Raw genomic sequence first — 17385 nt, 5'->3', positions numbered from 1 at the left:
TACATATAAAATTGTGCAACACTTGAACAACGGCTTACTAATAATACTACTTAATATTGAGAATTGCCAAATGCTGCATTTCCAATTTCCATTTCGATGCGCGAAAAGAAACGAAAAAAAACAGCAACGAAGTGTAGAAGAAGCAGAGTGCGTGCACTCGGCCTACGTTCGTTGTTGTGTGCGTGCGTGCGAGTGTGTCTGCTTGACTGTGTGTGCGTGTGTGTGTGCGAAATTATGTAAAAACAACAATAGGCACATTTGCCTATTGTATTTGCTCTCTGGCGTCGCATGGTTGTAGTGCTGTTGTTGTTGGCTCGTTTGTTTGCCAGCCAACGAGCATTTAAATGGCAAAAGCAAAAATTAAAACTAATAGCAAATTCAATTAAAGACGTGCGCGCGTGTTTGTGTGTGTCTTTATTATTTTAATGTATCGATAGTCATCATAAAGATAAATGATTGCTTATAAAAAAAATAAAAATTCCAATTGTCTTTGCTTCGCGCTCTCTTCCAATTACGAAATGCAGCCTCGCTCTCTATCTCTCTCTCCCGCTCTCGCAAACACTGGAGTCGCGCTCTCTCAATATAGCCATCTCGTTCGCGCGAATGCAACGTATGCCAGTGCACACAAATTTTCTTGACGTCAGCAGCGACGCGACAGCGAAATGAGTTGGAAGTTGGCCGGTTTTATTTATTAATGTTGTTGCGTGTGATTGCGAGTATCCCTGCCATACCCCTCCCCCCGTTCCCATTCCATTCCCCCATCACACGCATTTTTGTCGGTCTACCTGCCATTCCGCTGCCGCTGTCGACGCTGGCGTCGCTGCGCCTGGACACGTCTGCATTTTACCTGCGTTTATTTGATGTAAACTCATCTATTGGAATTGTGCTCTCTTTATTTTTGTTGTTTATACACACACACATAGACAATTAAGCAAAAGGGAAACGACAACGCAAACGAAACAAAAACGTACAAAAAATTCTCAGTTTTAATTCTTGTTCTTATGTTTTGCTTCATGTTCCGCTTCTCTTGCGTTAATGAACAACAATCAAACAACCAAACAAACCAAACGAAACAACAACAACGATAACAGTGGCAAACGGATCAAGAAGAGCCAGCGCAGCAGCAGAAACTGGCAGAGTCAGAAAACGCAGCAGCAGCAGCAGCGCAAAACTCCAACAACAAAATGAGTTGGGGTACGGATCTATGGGTAAGTGTTTTTGTTTTTGCATTTGCTTTTGCATTCTGTATTTGTTGACTTTGCTTTTGCGTTTGTTTTTTTGGTTTTGCTACTGTTGGTATGAAACCGCTCTTCTTCTTGTCTTTGCTGCTTAAAGTGCAAGCGTGTTATAACGTTTTCTTCTTCTTATTGTACTAAAACGTCTCTCGCTGTTTCGCTCTCTCTCGTATGTGTCTCCATTTGACCAACACAGAACATCAAAAACGAAAAGAAAAAAAAATACCAAAAACAGGTTTTGCGTGTTTTATGTAAATTGCCTCAAGCGCGTTGAATTCCTTTTGTTGTTGTTGTTGTCGTTCTCGTTGTGGCTTTGCGCGAGTTGTTGTTGTATTCTACATTTTTGGAGCGTTTCAGCGGCAAGCGGCAAACTTTATGTATATTTTAAACTGCTTTTTCATAGCCTCCTGTCGCAGCTGTTTTCAGTTGCTGCCGGCGACACGCCCGAAATTGGCGTTTTACCTGATCCCTGCTTTCGCTCTCACCCTCTCTCGCTCCCTCTTCAACCCACGCGCCATGCTTGCAATTTTGCTGTTTCAGCTGTTTGACAAAGCTGGTAAGGGGGCGGGGATGTGGAGTGGGGAGAGTAGTGTCGTTTTTGCGGATTTTAGTGCTTAGTTTTTTTTTTTTGCGTTTGCGTTCAATGTGATTTTTATTCGTTTTTCAATTTCAATTCGATTTCGGGGGTAGTTTTGTCAGCACACCCTCAAACTCACTCTTTCTATGAGTTTGTCTGTGTGTGCCTCTGTGCGTGGTTCTTGCTGTGTGTGTGTAGGTGTGACTGTCTGTGTCTGCGGCATTTGCAAACTTGCTTCCGCAGCAGCTTCTGCTCTCAGGATAAAATTGCATGTCTAGACAGAGCCAACCATCTATTAGCCTGGCATTTAGCCTTTTTTTTGTCCTCAGTTCGCTGTTGCCGGATTTTGATAGTTGTATGCAGAGCTTTAAGCTTGCAAATGTGACCAAATTTGTTTGACTTGCGGATTTACAAAAAGAACTATTCAAATATGATATGTAGTGTACTTAGAATGAGACTGCAACGTGATGGATTAGTTTAATAAAGTTGTGGAGCGTGTTGAGAAAAATATGGTGGTTAGACATAAGAAGTTTGATGAAATGTATCAGCCTGGTTAGCAATAAATCTGTTTTTCAGAATTTGTGTTCTCTAGTAGTTCTGGTTTCTCCTATTTTATTCAAATCATTGGTATTTTATTGCGAGTGCTAGCCCCAACTTGCATTTACATATATGTACATATATTTGGGATCGTTTGTAATAGTTTTCTAAGTAAACATGTGTTAAAATATAAAGAACTTATAATGATTGCATCGTTAAATATTATTATAAAATCTTTAAATTTCTCGTAAAAATTTCTGTAAATAAAACCAAAGAAAACGAAAAGAATAGTTGTGGTTTTTGTGAAATGTATTTTTTGTTCTCATTATATAATTTCCAACGATCTATCGCTATTCTCTGACTCTAGAAATTTCCATTTCACATAAAAAGGCAGTCAATTCTTTCGCTCTTACTCTTACTCTGTATAATGAAATTTCTTTCGTTATTTTTCTAAATATTTAAAATGTTTAATGCCTTCGACTTGCTCACGAAGTTTGTAAAATCTTTCTTTTGTCTTCTGCCATGGTCAATGGGTATCTATTGTTCACGTTCAGGGTAGAATCGGTAGCCCACAATATGCGATGATTGTTTATTTTTGCACAAAAAAAGCGCTAAACATTTGCATAAATACGAATTTGCACGCGAATCAATGTAGTTGTTATTGTTGTTGATGCTGATGTTTTTGGCTTAGGGAGTAGAAACGGAAAATACTTGTAGCAAACGGAGCAAAGAAAGTGCAAAGCGAAATTGTAAATTCGGTTAATGGAAATTAACACGTAACGCTAAAGAAAAAGCATTATATATAGTCGTTTTTTATGTTGTTTCGTTTATTATTTATAATGCAAATTCCGAGCTTAAAGCCGATTCGAAGTGGGCTAATAAGCGGGTCAATTGCGAGGCCTGCATAAAAAATTGAAATAGAAATAAAAATAATAAAAAACCCAACCGCGGCGTGTTTCTGTTGGCCAAGTGGAGCCAAAGCCAAAGCCAATGTTAAAGCCAAAGCAATTTCCAAGTGGCGTCAGTCAACTAAAAAATACAACAACAAAAAATAACAACAAAACTTTCTTTGCATTTTTTTCTGTTTTGTTGGTCGCTGTTGTTGTTGCTCCAGCTGCTTTATGAACGAAATTTTCACTTTAATTAAATTTAAAGCATGCGCCAAAGGCGAAGTTTAAGTCCATTAAACAAAAACTTGGCTCGTTGCATATGCAAAAAGCTGAAAAATAAAAAATTGAAAATCAAACAAAATGATATAAAAATAGTAATAAAACTGTTTTTACTATGTCTATTTATTTTTCTTGTTGTTGTTGGGGTGAATTTCTTTTCCTCGCCTATGCACCGTTCCTCCCGATATCTCCCTGCTATTCTCTTCTCTCATTCTCTGCTAAAAATAGTCGCCTGTCATTTCAGATCTCGTAATACAATTGCGTGAGTGTGCGTGTGTTATTGGGTGGCAGTGGGTGAGGGAAAGGGAGGGGGAGGCAACGTGTTGTGTGTATTTTATGTGGTCTAGTTGGGTATTTTGATTGGGAAGCACTGGCTGCATAAATTACCGATTAGTGACAGAGGAATTCCATATCGATAAACACGCGTCGACTATGTTAATCGAGTTAAGATTCCTGTCAGCTTCAATTGCGCCGCTGAGATATGTGATACTGCAATATGGTCACACTTTTGTTGCCATGTAATAATGTACAATGTTATAATGAATTCGTTGATTTAAAAGATACAAAAGTATTTATAGAACTGAATTGTTAAATTATTTTATAATGTTAGAATTACAATTTACAAATCATTTTACACAGATATTTCTAGATTTATTTGGTCACACTCTTTTTATATATATTTGTAATTTTTGTATTTTACATAGTTGGTTTATAATTTTAAAATAATTTTTAGATTGAGTTGCCAATTTATTTAAATATTTCTTACTCCTTCAATTATCTGGTCACACTATTTTTAGCTTTTTTTATTTACTTTCCTTAAATAAATTTTGTAATTAATGAGCTTAAGTGATTGGCGGGTTTAAGCTGTAAGTGCCCGAATTTAATGCGGAACTCGAGTTGTTTACTCGTCTGATCAGCTGTTTCCGCATGCACATCAATTACAGCTGTTGTTTATTATCTGTGAGCAAATAATATGATAACACTCCATGTGATAACTGTTATTATTATTGCAATCTATTCTAAATGTGAGTGGCTCTCTTTCCCCTATCGCGCAATTTGTCTACATTAATCAATCTTTGGAATGGTTTCTGATTTGTATCTTTGTATCTTGTTAGGCTTGATCAGCTGTCTGCGCTTGTTATTGTACAACACAATCGGGCACTTGTCTTCGTTCGTCTCTTTTTCTCACTTGCTGTGCGCTTTTTCGAGGTCTCTGACGTTGCTTTAGCTCCTTCACACTCTCCAATCATCCACTCGACGACGCTCTGATGTTCAATGCCATCATCGTCGTGGTCATGGAGTGCAGCTGTTTAATGTTTTTTAGAGCACTCTGTAAATAATTTTTGTTGTACTCTTGTTATTGTTGCAGTTTTTCGATAAGTTTTCGTGACATTGAAATTACGTATTGATTGGCAACACTTTGCTACAAGAAAACAAAAAGATAACCCCAGAAATAATCTCGTAATTTTACCGCTAACATTAGCTGTTTTTCTCAGAGCTAAAAATAAAAACGAAGCAAGAAGATTCATTTTTTTATGATCTTTATGAGTGACGTGCAACGATGCAAGTTTAAAAAAGAAAACATACAACTTCTTGGGGTCATATATCTTTCATCAGGTCTAATTACTGTCTTCTCGAAGGGTCGTTCATTTGGGCTAACGTGTGCGCCATGATTACGTTTCTGGCACACCCCAAAGCCAAATGCATTGACACACCGCCCACCCGCCCCCTCCGGCCAGCTTCCAATTAAATCAAAAGATGGCAAAGTCGAGGGCGATGACGATGACGATGGCGATGGCAATTTATGTGCTCAAGGCCAAGAAATATATGAGATGGCACTTGCATCTTTTTTTGGGGTCGCACCCTAACTGAAAATTCGCTCTCTCTCTCTCATTCTCTGTGTCGCTTATCGATTTTCCAAGCTGACTTCAGACAGACGCTTAAGATGCTTGGCGCCAGGAGTTACGCCTTTGGGAATTACAAGGATTTCTCAGCATGTGGGGCGCAACGCAAAACTTGACGTCTCGACGGGTGGTTTGCTGATTTTATTGCATCCGAATCCGGCGAATTTTGTTTTTGCAACATTTCCCTTTCGGTTACAGTTTCTCAATATGGTCAAGGGGTAGAAATGTATTGTCGCTGCATTGGCAAGCTTCACTGTACTTTCCAGCTCTCTTGATGACAATCTTGCTGTGGCCAAGATAATTGCAAATTCCATTCACATTGTCCAAGTGCATTGTACAATAAACTCTTTGCACGATTGTTGTTGTGGTCGTTGTCTGGCCTGGCGTCTATTGATTTGAGTAGCCTTCAGCCTGCGTTGCATGCATATTAAGCAGCGTACCTGCTTCGCAATCCATCATCACGTTCAATATGCAAATGCAAAAAAATAATCGACCGTTGCGATTTGAAAAGTGCGGCGTCTCTTTGCCATTAGAAATCACAGCTTTTATGGCTATATAGTATACACTATATAGTGTGCCATATATATACATATATTGCATGGCATATTTACAACTGGCGCTGCGTTGATAAGCGCTTAAAAGAGACCTTACTCATAAGCAGAGCAAGCCTTCTTTTCACGCACTTCGCTTCCTCTTTTGCTTTGGGTCTTTCTTATCGTTTGACCAACTTTTTTTGCGGCTGCGATAAAAAGCGCTTAGCAAACCGAAAGAAAGAAAGAAACCCCACAGAAAAAATATAATTTAATAATATGTATATATAAATCTGAGAAATATTTCATGAGCATTTGCTTATAATAAGAAAACAATTACAGCGCAAAGAAATTTTTGGTTTTCTTTGTCTATGATTAACACCTTCAAGCCACGCCCCTTTTAAATTGTTTAAACTATGCGTCATAACAAAGTTGTTTGTTTTTGTTGTTGTTTTTATTGCTATTTCTTTGCTATTTTGGTCAGCATCTTGAGCTGGTTCACAATTTACTGCGATTGTGACTGGAATTTGTTTTTGGAATTCGTTTTTTTTTTGTCATAGTCGCCACAGACTTTATACATATTTCCGCTTGATATGAGGGAGCTTGAGTGTGTGTATGCGTCAGAGTTGGGGCTATCAGTAAGTAAGCCCAATGGGGCATTTGTTGACTGTGACTAAATTAAATGAACCTGTTGCCGTTTCACGACAATACGTATACGCACAGGTGTCCCTGTGGTTGTGAGTGTTTTTATTATTTTATCGGGAATTTTGTCTTATCGCACTCACTGCAAACTATGACAATTTGTGTGTGTATTCAATTATATTATATTATAGAACACTCCTCGCAAGTTTGTAAGTTAGGGGAATTGGATTCTAGGCTCGATATTGTAATAGATTTCAATCGGCGTTGTTTCGCATTAGCCTTGAGCTGCAGTGCTGTCAAATTTGGTTGTGTTATCTAGCTAAAGGTCGAATTATTTGCCCAACTTATCGCTTGTCTGGTATCTTTCCATACACACACACACACACACACAGACACACCAACACATTTGCAATCGCGATATGGACAAAGGTTAATAAGCAAATATTAGTTGGATATTAGATACACAATGTGACAGGTAACGTTGAGAGAACATTTTTCGTTGTTTGCTTTGTTTGTTTTTTGGGCAGCAAAAACAAAAACAAAAAAAATACAAAACCAATTAATGTTTGCGGCCAGCATGGCCATAAAGGGTGTGGCTTGGCAAAATGGGCAACAGCAATAGCAAACGATGAGGTTATCATACCAGATGAGGAGGAGTGTATCGAGTGTATGTTTCTTTTTCGCTGTTGTTGTTTTGTGTTTGTAATTTTCAATAATTAAAAATTCCAAAATGATTAATGCGATGATGAGACAGCAAAAGAATGCTTTCCATATTTGACCGTATGTTAATCATTTCTTTTATTGGACGTCTGCTGTGGTTTTTACACACAGGAATGCTGATTAATAAGTGCCTCTATTTTGAAGTGAAATTTAAATAGATTTTTTTATATAGAAAAACAAACCGCATCGATGAGAGTTCAAGCGAAAGGTCAACTGAGTTGCTTGACAAGTTCTTTTGTTACATTTTCGAAATAAATTTATATTGTATGCTCATATGTAGATTAATTGCCACTCAGATTTATGAGTGTATAATTCATTTACGCATCGTGACGCGTCAAGGCGCGACACATGTGTGGCAGCCACAAATGTTTTTTTAAGGGTATAATTTCCATTTGCACTTGACACGAAGAGATGAGGCAACCAGTTGCCAGTTACCAGTTCTTTGTTTATACTTTGAGCTCAACCCTCAAGCGTTTCTATGTGGTCTCCATTCAAGTGTGAGTCGCTGTGTTTGCTCTAATTTCAGTTAGTATCACGTTTTAGCCGCTGTTGATTGCACAGCAACACGTTCCACCTTCCTTTATCTGCGCTGACAGTTGACGAAATGCTTTTCCTTTTTGAGTCATTCTCCGTGTTTTCTTCTTTTTTGTTTTTTGTTGCTGACTCACTTTGCCCCCTGAGGGGGAGGTTCGACAGGACGGGTGAGTGGGCTGAGCTGAGCCACCCTTGTGTTGGCTCACCCACTGACTAACAACAGCTGTTGACTGTATGACTCACACACAGGGTCAGCTGTGCAATGAGATGAAGGGAGAGTAACACACAGATACAGAGAGAGAGCTCTCTCCCTTTCACTGTGTGGGTGGCTTTGTTTAGCGAACCCCCTCTGTGTCACTGGTTCCTCCCCCCTCATAGACCCTTGTCACTGAAATTGCGGCAAAATGCTTGATTATGATGTTTGTATAATGCTCGAAAGTGGAAAAGAATTCAGTGCACCAACTGCACTGCGAGAAAAGTGCATAAAGTTATGAAGAGTAAGTTTTAAAGATGAAAGAAAAACAATACAGGAAGTAGAAAACTATCTTTATGGTTGAATTAAACATTCATTCCGTTCAGTGTAAGCAAAAGTAGTCAATGAAATGGAGAGACAAGTAAACAATTATTCGCAAAAGTCAATTAAAAATATGTCTTTTGAATACTTCGCTCAGTGTAACGAAATTCATATTAAAAGTTTGTTCAATGGAACATTAAAACTAAATTGAATTCCCATATTAAAAGTTCGCTCGGTGTAACATTAGAACTAAATTGAATTTTCGCCAAAGCAAAACCATTTCCTTTTTTATGATGCAATTTAAAATTTCAATTAGAGCTTCTCTTAAAAATTCGCTCTATGAGTTACTCCCACTTCTTGAAATCTCTTTAAGAAAATGAAGTGAAAAATGATTAATTTCAAGAGAAAAAAGAACATGAAATATGAAATATAAATTTAGTTGCTCAGTGTAACTCAAAACGCGCTCTAGAAAATGAAAGATAATGGGTAAAGTAATCAGGGTTTGTTCTATTTAAAAATACTACAATAAGTGGAGCACATTTTTATGCACAGTGTAGTGGAAGCTCATAGAGAGAAAAGCTTTCATCTGCCCAAGGCAAGTTCAAAGGCAAAAGTGTAGCTACGATAGAGCGAGAAAGGGAGAAAGAGAGCCAGTGTGGGGAAGAGAGACAGCGCAGTCGTGTGGGCCAAAAGAGGAAGGAGTAAGGGAGGCTGAATAAAATTTCCTTTGTTGTGTGTGCTGTGCGTGTGTGTGTTTGCGGTGCGTGCGTGTCTGTGTGTGCTGAATGTCCCGTGTCGTCTCATCATAAAATGTTATGCGCTTTTATCCACTGTCACAAAAGCTAAATGTAAATATGAGGACACACTGCAAAATGAGGCACAGAGCCTTGGCCTGGCTTCGGCTTCGGTTGCGACTTTGGTTTTGCTTTTTGGGTCCGCCTGCGCCTTTGTGTCTGTTTTTTTTTTTTGGCCAAACAGCTGCCACACCCCGTCAGCAAATTAGCTTCATTTCCTGTCACATGACATGCCCAAAAGCCTGCGAAGTTTTAACCCTACCAACATAAAATTCAATATTTCCCCGCATTGTTGTTGTTGTCGTTGTTATTGTTGTTATGCATGAAATATGTTTGGCCATCTTTTTATTATTATTATTTTTGTCGTGCTGCGGCTGGCGAAAACTAAAAACGAATTATTTATCAGCTTTGCAAATACGCTGTAAAAAAAGTTGTGTTAGGTAGTTGAAGTTGTAGTTTGCTTACAAAATTGTTTATTATATGTAAAAAGAGTATTTATCAGTCGAGCATTGCTTTTGAAACTCACTTGTTTTGGTTCTCTTGTGTTTCTTTTGGTTTCTGCTTGCGTGGGCAACTTGTGAAGGAGTCGTCGATAGTGAGCGTCGTCGTCGCCTGCACAGCTAACGGAAATCGTTAAATGCTTTTTGAGAGCAACACCAGAAACAGAGATAAGCAGAGGCAGCTGTGGCAACATGTTGCCGCAACATGCTGCCAACATTTTGCAAGCGATGCCAACGAACTCATTGCGAAGGCAACATCAACATGTTTTGCTTTTGTTTTTGTTGTGTATAAAGAAATCGATTCTTTCAGGCCGGAAGGGCCGAAGCAGTGGAAAGAGAGGGGGGAGACAGGGGGCAGGCAGCATGGATCGCACGTAGTTGGCTACTGGGCACGATCCCCAAGAGAACGCTTGACTCATTGGACTGTACACAAAATGGGGTCGCTTTCAGTTTCTGCGCACAATACTCGAAATGAGCTGAAAACTGAAATCTGAATCATTCGTCCATAAAGGAATCGCGTGCCACATATAGAAGCAGAGTGTAGAGGGAAGGGAGAGGGGAAAAGAGAACTCACAACGCTTTGTTGCCTTTGATGTTTATGACAATTTCAAATAAAATGCATCAATCATTGAGCCACAGTGCAAAAAATACTTACACTCATTCATTTATGCATTGGCTTTGTTTAATCGTGAGAAATTGCATAGATATCAAGTTGGATCATCATCACAGTCACAGTTGCAGTTGCAGTTGTAGTTGGAGTCCGAGTTGATCATCAGGCGGCACACTTTTTGTTTGTGTGTGCGGAGCACAGTCGAAATAAGTCAAGAGTCTGAGACGTGTCTCGCTAACTTTGTTGCCACTCGACGTGGCATAATAATATTAAAACTCCACTCGGCCCATAAAAAACACAACCAACAGCAACAACAGCAACAACAAACGTTGTCGACAGGCATAAAAGTTGCGCGTTGTTTGCTGCCAGTCGAGCAGAAGCTGGAGCTGAAGCAGAGCAACGAGTTGAAGTTGGAGTCGCTTATGGCATGGGGCGGAGGCAGGGCGCAACAAGAAGAAGAAGAAGAAGTTGTTGCACAGTTGTTGCCGGTGCATTGCACTCGCTGTCATTGTGAGGCAGCTGCCAACTATTTTGCATTACACACACACTAACACACACTCGTCCAGCCTTACTAATGAGTGTTGCAAGTAAGTTGTGAGTGTGTGTTGCATGTTGCATCTGTGTGTTGGGTCGTGTCATGCAAGTCGCTGCACACGTCGTTGTCGTTGTCGTCGTTGCGGTTGTCGTCTTCATCGTTGTCGCCTTGTGATAATGCTATTATGGTATGACGGTAGCGTTGATTTCAAATAAGTTGAAGTTGAACGCGAACGCGAAGAAGCAACAGCAGCAGCAGCTGAGAACATTGACTTTGAAGTTGCCCCCAATGGTTGGTTGCTCGCTCGATGATGTTGCCACAACTTGGACAACAAAATTGCCGTTGCACCGCTATGAGAAATGTAATTAAAATATGTTAATCCATGTGGAAAGACTGATAAATGCATCGATTAATCAGGCGATCGATAATATTTAATCTATGGTATTTCGACGTGCGTTTCATCCTCGATATCATTAGTAACATCATAAATTATCACTTGATATTAATTAGGTTCTATTAGCTGCTTTACTATTGAATTATGGCTAACATACAGCCGGAAATGGGAAGGAGAACAGTTTAAGTGCTGACTGTAAATGTTATTGAATCGAGTAGTTAAATAGTTAATCTTTTAATAAATGTTTCTATGTTGTTTGTTTGGTATATAAATTGTCTAACAATTTATATTGTTATGTATTCAATTATTTTAATAGTATTTCATTTTGATAGTTAAATGCATATTAAAATTTAAAGAAGCCAATACTCGAAAATTGAAATGTAGTTTCAAATTTAGTTGATACAATTCTCTAAAAATTATAATATTAAATGAGATAGTAAAATAGCTGATCTTAGCTATGTTTTTGGTAAAATTATTTACTTTAGAATTACAAATCGATTAAATATCGAATACTTGAAAAATTAAATACAGTTGAGTAAAAACTGTGAAGATAATACAATAATTTTGTACTTTGTGGTATATTTTGAAAGTAATAGTATTTCGAAATACTAAATATAGCAGTCGGTATAATTTTTTAATTTTCAAGTATGCTAATTGGGAATATTTTAAGAAAAATATCACACTGTTTTGTCGTGCACATTCGATCGTAGCTTTCTTACTTGTTCAATCTTATAATAAATGAATTTGAATTTTCTTTTCTTTCTTATAAATGAAAATAAATTTTCTTACTTAATGATTTTTGTGTCCTCGACGTACTTTTTAAATTAAAATTCTTTGTACTAAGACCAAAATCTTGATTTCGGAACTTTTTTTTTTTATCAGTGTACTCTAAAAGCAATAAATCCAAAATTCAAATGCAGCTGTAAATTCAGTTAACGCAATCACCTAAAATATTTCGACATTTTTCTATTGCTACATTTGTTTCTTAGCGATACAATTTGTAATTAATTAACTTCGAATTATAGCAAACATTTTCCAATGCATTTTCACTAACTTTCTTTCTCTCTCTTTTTTTCAAATTTTCAGGTAAGTTGAATGCACAATTAATCAAGCCACGTGAGTCGTAGTCGGGCAGCTTCCACTGTAAATAGGATAAACACATTTTGCCATTTGCACTCTCGGTAAACAAAAGGTGTGAGAGAGGGTAAGTGGTGGGCAAAGAGGGGGATGAAGGGGGGATATTGCCGGCATTGCAATTGATGCGTTTATTTTTATAAGCCTTGTGCATTTATTATAAACAAATTGGAATCTTGTGTGCTGTGTTTATAGAGTTGTGTTTACGTTAACGTTAACATTGACTGCCAAGTAGAGAGAAGTAGAAAGAAAGAGAAAAAAGAAGAATGAACGAACGAATGAACGAACAATCGCATCGATAAGGCGAGTATTCAAAACACCCACCAAATGAAAAACTCATCTTGACGCATTTCCTTGGCATTTTTTCCATAATGTTGCTGTTTAGTAAACAGCACGTCGAGCACGAGGAACATGCCCCAGACCACACCCATACAAATACATATATGTATATATATAGTATCTACATACACACATACATATACAATGCGAAGAGGGGCTGCAGTAAACTTTTACTTTTGTGGATTGAATTGAATTGGAAAACGAATCGATTACGTTTTCAGTTTTGATACGCAAAATGCGTTCATAATTCTCATTATTTCCATTTCCGCATTTCATTTTTGGCACTTTCGGTTTTCATATATGTACATATGTATGTAAGTTTTGTAGACCATATTTAAGTGAATATATAAATATTATATACACATGACGAGTGCTTATTGTCTCCTCTCGATTTGATGTGCTGACTAATGAAGTTGGCTCGGCTCTTTCGCTGGGATTATTCATCCAGCATAATTAACATTACAAATCATAAAATACGTCAGTCCATTTGCATTTCCATTGTTTACAAAAACAACAACAATGAACAGCTGCACTGTTGATGAACTATGGAATACCCTGTAGAGTATGAAACATGTTTGATAGATAGAGAAATATAACAAATTTTATTTTGGTAGTTGAGAAAACACTTTAAGATGTTAGATCGATATAGAAACTTGACATATTTCAATTTGTTAGTTTAGACAACACTTTTGAGATCATTTTATAGGGTATGTTAAGCCATATTTTTGAAGTTTTGAAGATTGTTGTTGTTTGTTTAGAAAATTACTTATGCATTCTTTTGCGCCTCTTTCATAATTTCACACACACACAGAGTAGAGAAGTCGATACAGGTGCTAACCGGTTTTATAAGGTCCACCATCCGTTGGCTTCTCTTTCATCTCATGTGACTGCATAATTTGTTGTGTTTGAATTTGATTTCATTTGATTTGATTTGACTTGACTTGATGTGTGCATTTCGATAGGAAAGTGTGCTGCTGTCTGTCTGTTGAATTCTTTTGTTAATTTGCGAAAGTGAAAACATCTATTTTATTACGCTACAAACAACAACACAACAATAACAATTCAGCGTAATAACACAAATGAAATGCAAATTACTCAGACAAAAAAAAACAAAGAGCAACTGTTGGATCATAAACTTTTTGGAATTGGAACTCTGAAAATTAACATACTCATATTATTATGATAATGTTTGTTTGTAAAGAGCACAAGAATCTCTGTTAACGGTTCGTGAAATGCATTCTAACTGTTGATGCAGCTGTTTTTGAGGGTCTAACAAAATTTCTGAGAAGCGCCGGCTACATTATGATTAACTAGTGATTAATGCGCCGATGACAGTTAGTTCGCTATAATAAAACATATATTTAAATTTATTTATAACAAGCTACTAAATAGTACACAATTTGTATATGTATGTAAATATATTTGCTGCGGTGACTAAAAATATAAACCACACAACAAAAACAGAAAAAAAAATTCCTCTCGCTGCTTGCTGTTGATACACAAAAAAAATATTTATGTCTACATCGCAAATGGCCACTTGGAAAATGTTTCTCTCTTACGAAAATAAGCAAAAATCGCCCACGCCAAAAGCATCAGCAGCATCAACACACAGCCGGCGAAAATTAAGAAAACACTTGAAGCAAAAAAACAAATGTAGAAAAATCATCTTTGAATCGTTCATAAATCGTTTGCTTTATTGTCGTGAGAGAGCGGAGAGGGGGACGGTGGTGGTGGCGGGATTTGGCAATAATTGTTATGAAATCACCGGCTCACTTTGCTCCCCTCACCGTTTTGCTCCCAGTTGTTGGTCAGGTTTGTGCAGACGTTTTCATTGTGTTGATCATTTTTCCAATTTTTCCACTAGGCGTTGTCCGACTCTTTGAGCTGAAATTGAACCAGGCCAAAAACAATGAAATAACCCCAGACTTGGCGCCAAAACTCGTTTAGCTATTTGATGTTGGAGTTGCACTCTCTTCTCTCCCATCTCTGCATCTCTCTCTCTCTCTCTCTCTCTCTCTCTCTCTATTGCCTTGTCGCTGCTTCATTGTTTTGTTGGTGTGTGTTTAACGTCGTCAAGCAGCTGGAACAAACGGAAAATCTCGGCTAAACAATGCCAAAGTCCGTCGCTGCCACAGTCAGAGTCACAGCTTGTTGCACTCAAGCATAGGAAACTAAGTCTAACAACCGCGAGCGAATTGAAACCAGAATTTCATTTGGTTTAGATTTTCACTTTTTTTTTTCTGTTTTTGCGGGCTGTCGGTCAAAACACAGTTCGTTCCCTTGCCTTTGCTTGCTTCTTTCCTGCCACCTGCCAAACTCCACCTCAATCTCATCTCGTTTTGCCAATCAGTCTCGTCAGTCAGGCTTGCGTTTGTTGGGGTCTGAAACAGGCACGTGTGCCAGCAGCAACAGCAATAACAACAGCAGTTGGCTAGCCAATTTTCTCTTTGTTCTAAGGCGCATTTTGCCTGCTTTGGACTCGCTTAATTGAAAACGTTTTTCTCTCACTCTTATTTCGCTTTTTTGGTCTATGTGGCTGCCCAGCCAATTGTCCACAATGATTAGGAGGCAGCTGCTCAATTGTTGACTTTGCTTGAGGCTTTGAAAAATTGCCTGAAAATGCATGCAAATCGTGCTGATTTGTTGGGGTTATTTTTCATTATTTTTATGAATTTTTAAAAGGCATGAAAACAAGTTTTAATGAAAGATTTGTTTAGAAATTTGTCAACATTAGCTTAGTTCTGTTTATACTTAAAACGCAACGAAAAGTTTTATTGGTCTCTATAATAGTTTTGCGTTTATCAAACTATTATTTTCCATTTCCATATATACTACTAAATCTTCCATTTTAGTAGAGACTTTAACTTCAAAGCTTTAGCAACATTTTCAAACTAAAACTATTCATAATTCCTAAGCAAAACTTTAGCCATAATCTTTCTCATTTCTCTTGAAACTACTGCTAAATTTAAATGCTTTTTATGAGCATTTTCTCTAAACGAAAGAAGAAAGAGATTCTTTAGTTTTAGTTGCCCATTTGGTTGGCAGCATCTTCTTTGAGCATATGAAATTCTTGTCTTTCATTCCACTTCTCAGGCAACATAATTATCTCGTTTTAATCTTTTTCTTGTCTTTTGTCTTTTAGACATAACTTAAAGTTAAGTTTGAGCTAGGTTACAACAACAGAAATACAGACGAAACTCTCTCACGTTCGTCGCTCATGCAGCTGGCGCAAAAGTCGATGGCAATTTAACCTTTTGAACTGGCCAGAGCAAAGCTGAGGCGACTTGTTGTGACGTCAGCTGTGGGGCTGCCGCATGCTGTGGCATGTCTCGAGTGGTCTGTGGTCTGCTGTGGCTGCTGCCTGTTATTAATTGACTTTTGAGTTGACTTGCTGGGCGAAATGACAACGTTTAATTTATTGCGCATACGCCCCGTTGCCAATCGCAGCAGCGACAAGGCACCCACAAGATCCGTATTCGCTGCTGCTGTGGATGCTGCTGCGGAAGCTGCTGCTTAAGGAAGTTGCAGCCAATAGTGGAAACGAGGTGTGTGTGTCTGAGAGTCGGGAGGAAGACGACTCCAATTGCATTTTCATGGCTCATAAATATTGCATTATGGCCTACACTGTGGTTCACACTGTCATCGGTTCTTTGTCCGTCGTGAGTGTGTCTGTTATATACCCTGCACTTCTGCAGGATAGTGCAGCGGGGTATATTAAGCAATTTCGAGAGGAGGAAATGCATGCCATATTTGATTTTATGGCTGCGTTTCTCTGCTTGCAGCTGGTGCAGCGCGTTAAAAGTCAATAACAAAAAAATATGGCGATATATTGTATAAAATAAAAAAAATTGCAGCGAAAGTTGCGCTCGTTTCCGCTTAGCTTCAAGTCTTGCGTTGGGGAGATTCTCGCATAAAATATTTCATTAGCTTTTGTTTATTTACTTTGAGTACTTGTTTCTTGCTGGTATGGTGAGAACAGGCTGACGTTCGCTCTTCTTCTTCTACTTCGTTTGCCTAGCGTTTCGCTTTTACTTGTATAATTGCCACCTTGTTTTCCACGAATCTCTGGCGCACTATCCACTCGAATCAAAAGCGTATGTAAATACACATATCTGAGGGAAGAATATGTGTGAGTATTTTATTTACAGGGGCAGACAACAGCAGCAACAACTAATTACTTACATAGATACATCGCATATGAATGTATAGCTCTCGTCGCAGATTAATGATAACTTGAGTCGAGTTGAGTTCAGCTGAGAGTCGCCTCGAGTTGAGCCAAGAGCGTAGTGTGGAGAACATGTCGAGTGCATGGGAAATTACTTACTTGGAATTGTTGTTGCTCTAGTTAAAGAAAAAAACAACACAACACAACGACGACGACGACGACAAGAGTGAAACACTGTAATAATAACATTGCATTTCTTGTCGTACAAGCAGCGGAAATGCAACGAATTTTTGATGTTTGTCTCGAAAGCTCGCCTCGCTGGAAAAGCGAAACTATGGCAAAAGTCCTGTCGCTGTCGCCATGTCTATTTATAGTTGTTGTTGTTGGTTCGTTTCCCCAATGATCATCTTCGCTGCGCTATGTGTAGAATCTAGCATGTCCGGCCCGGGTTTGAGCTGCGTTGAGCTGAGCTGTTGCATTGGGCAATGCGCATGCGCCACATGGTCGACAACAACAACAACAACGGCAACAGCAACAGCAACAGCAACCACA

General features: G+C 38.4%; 1 protein-coding gene across 10 annotated transcripts in view; it reads left to right on the top strand.

Annotated features, from left to right (window-relative positions):
* The first annotated feature begins 503 nt into the window (after positions 1 to 503).
* The window catches only part of LOC132789426 (formin-binding protein 1-like), a 39559-nt gene continuing 22677 nt past the window's right edge, over positions 504 to 17385 (top strand). For 2 of the 10 annotated variants that reach the window (XM_060797438.1, XM_060797434.1), the window contains exon 1: positions 504 to 1208. In XM_060797438.1, the coding sequence (XP_060653421.1) occupies positions 1185 to 1208 (24 nt within the window). In that variant the 5' untranslated portion in view covers positions 504 to 1184. The remainder of the gene's footprint in view (positions 1209 to 17385) is intronic. The other 8 variants (XM_060797440.1, XM_060797439.1, XM_060797441.1 and 5 more) reach the window with 6 other exon arrangements.

This window comes from Drosophila nasuta, chromosome 3 (genome assembly GCF_023558535.2).
Source record: "Drosophila nasuta strain 15112-1781.00 chromosome 3, ASM2355853v1, whole genome shotgun sequence".
Classification (NCBI taxonomy): Eukaryota; Metazoa; Arthropoda; class Insecta; order Diptera; family Drosophilidae; genus Drosophila; species Drosophila nasuta.
Note: the sequence above shows the minus strand (reverse complement) of the source record. Positions and strands in the feature narration are given on the sequence as shown.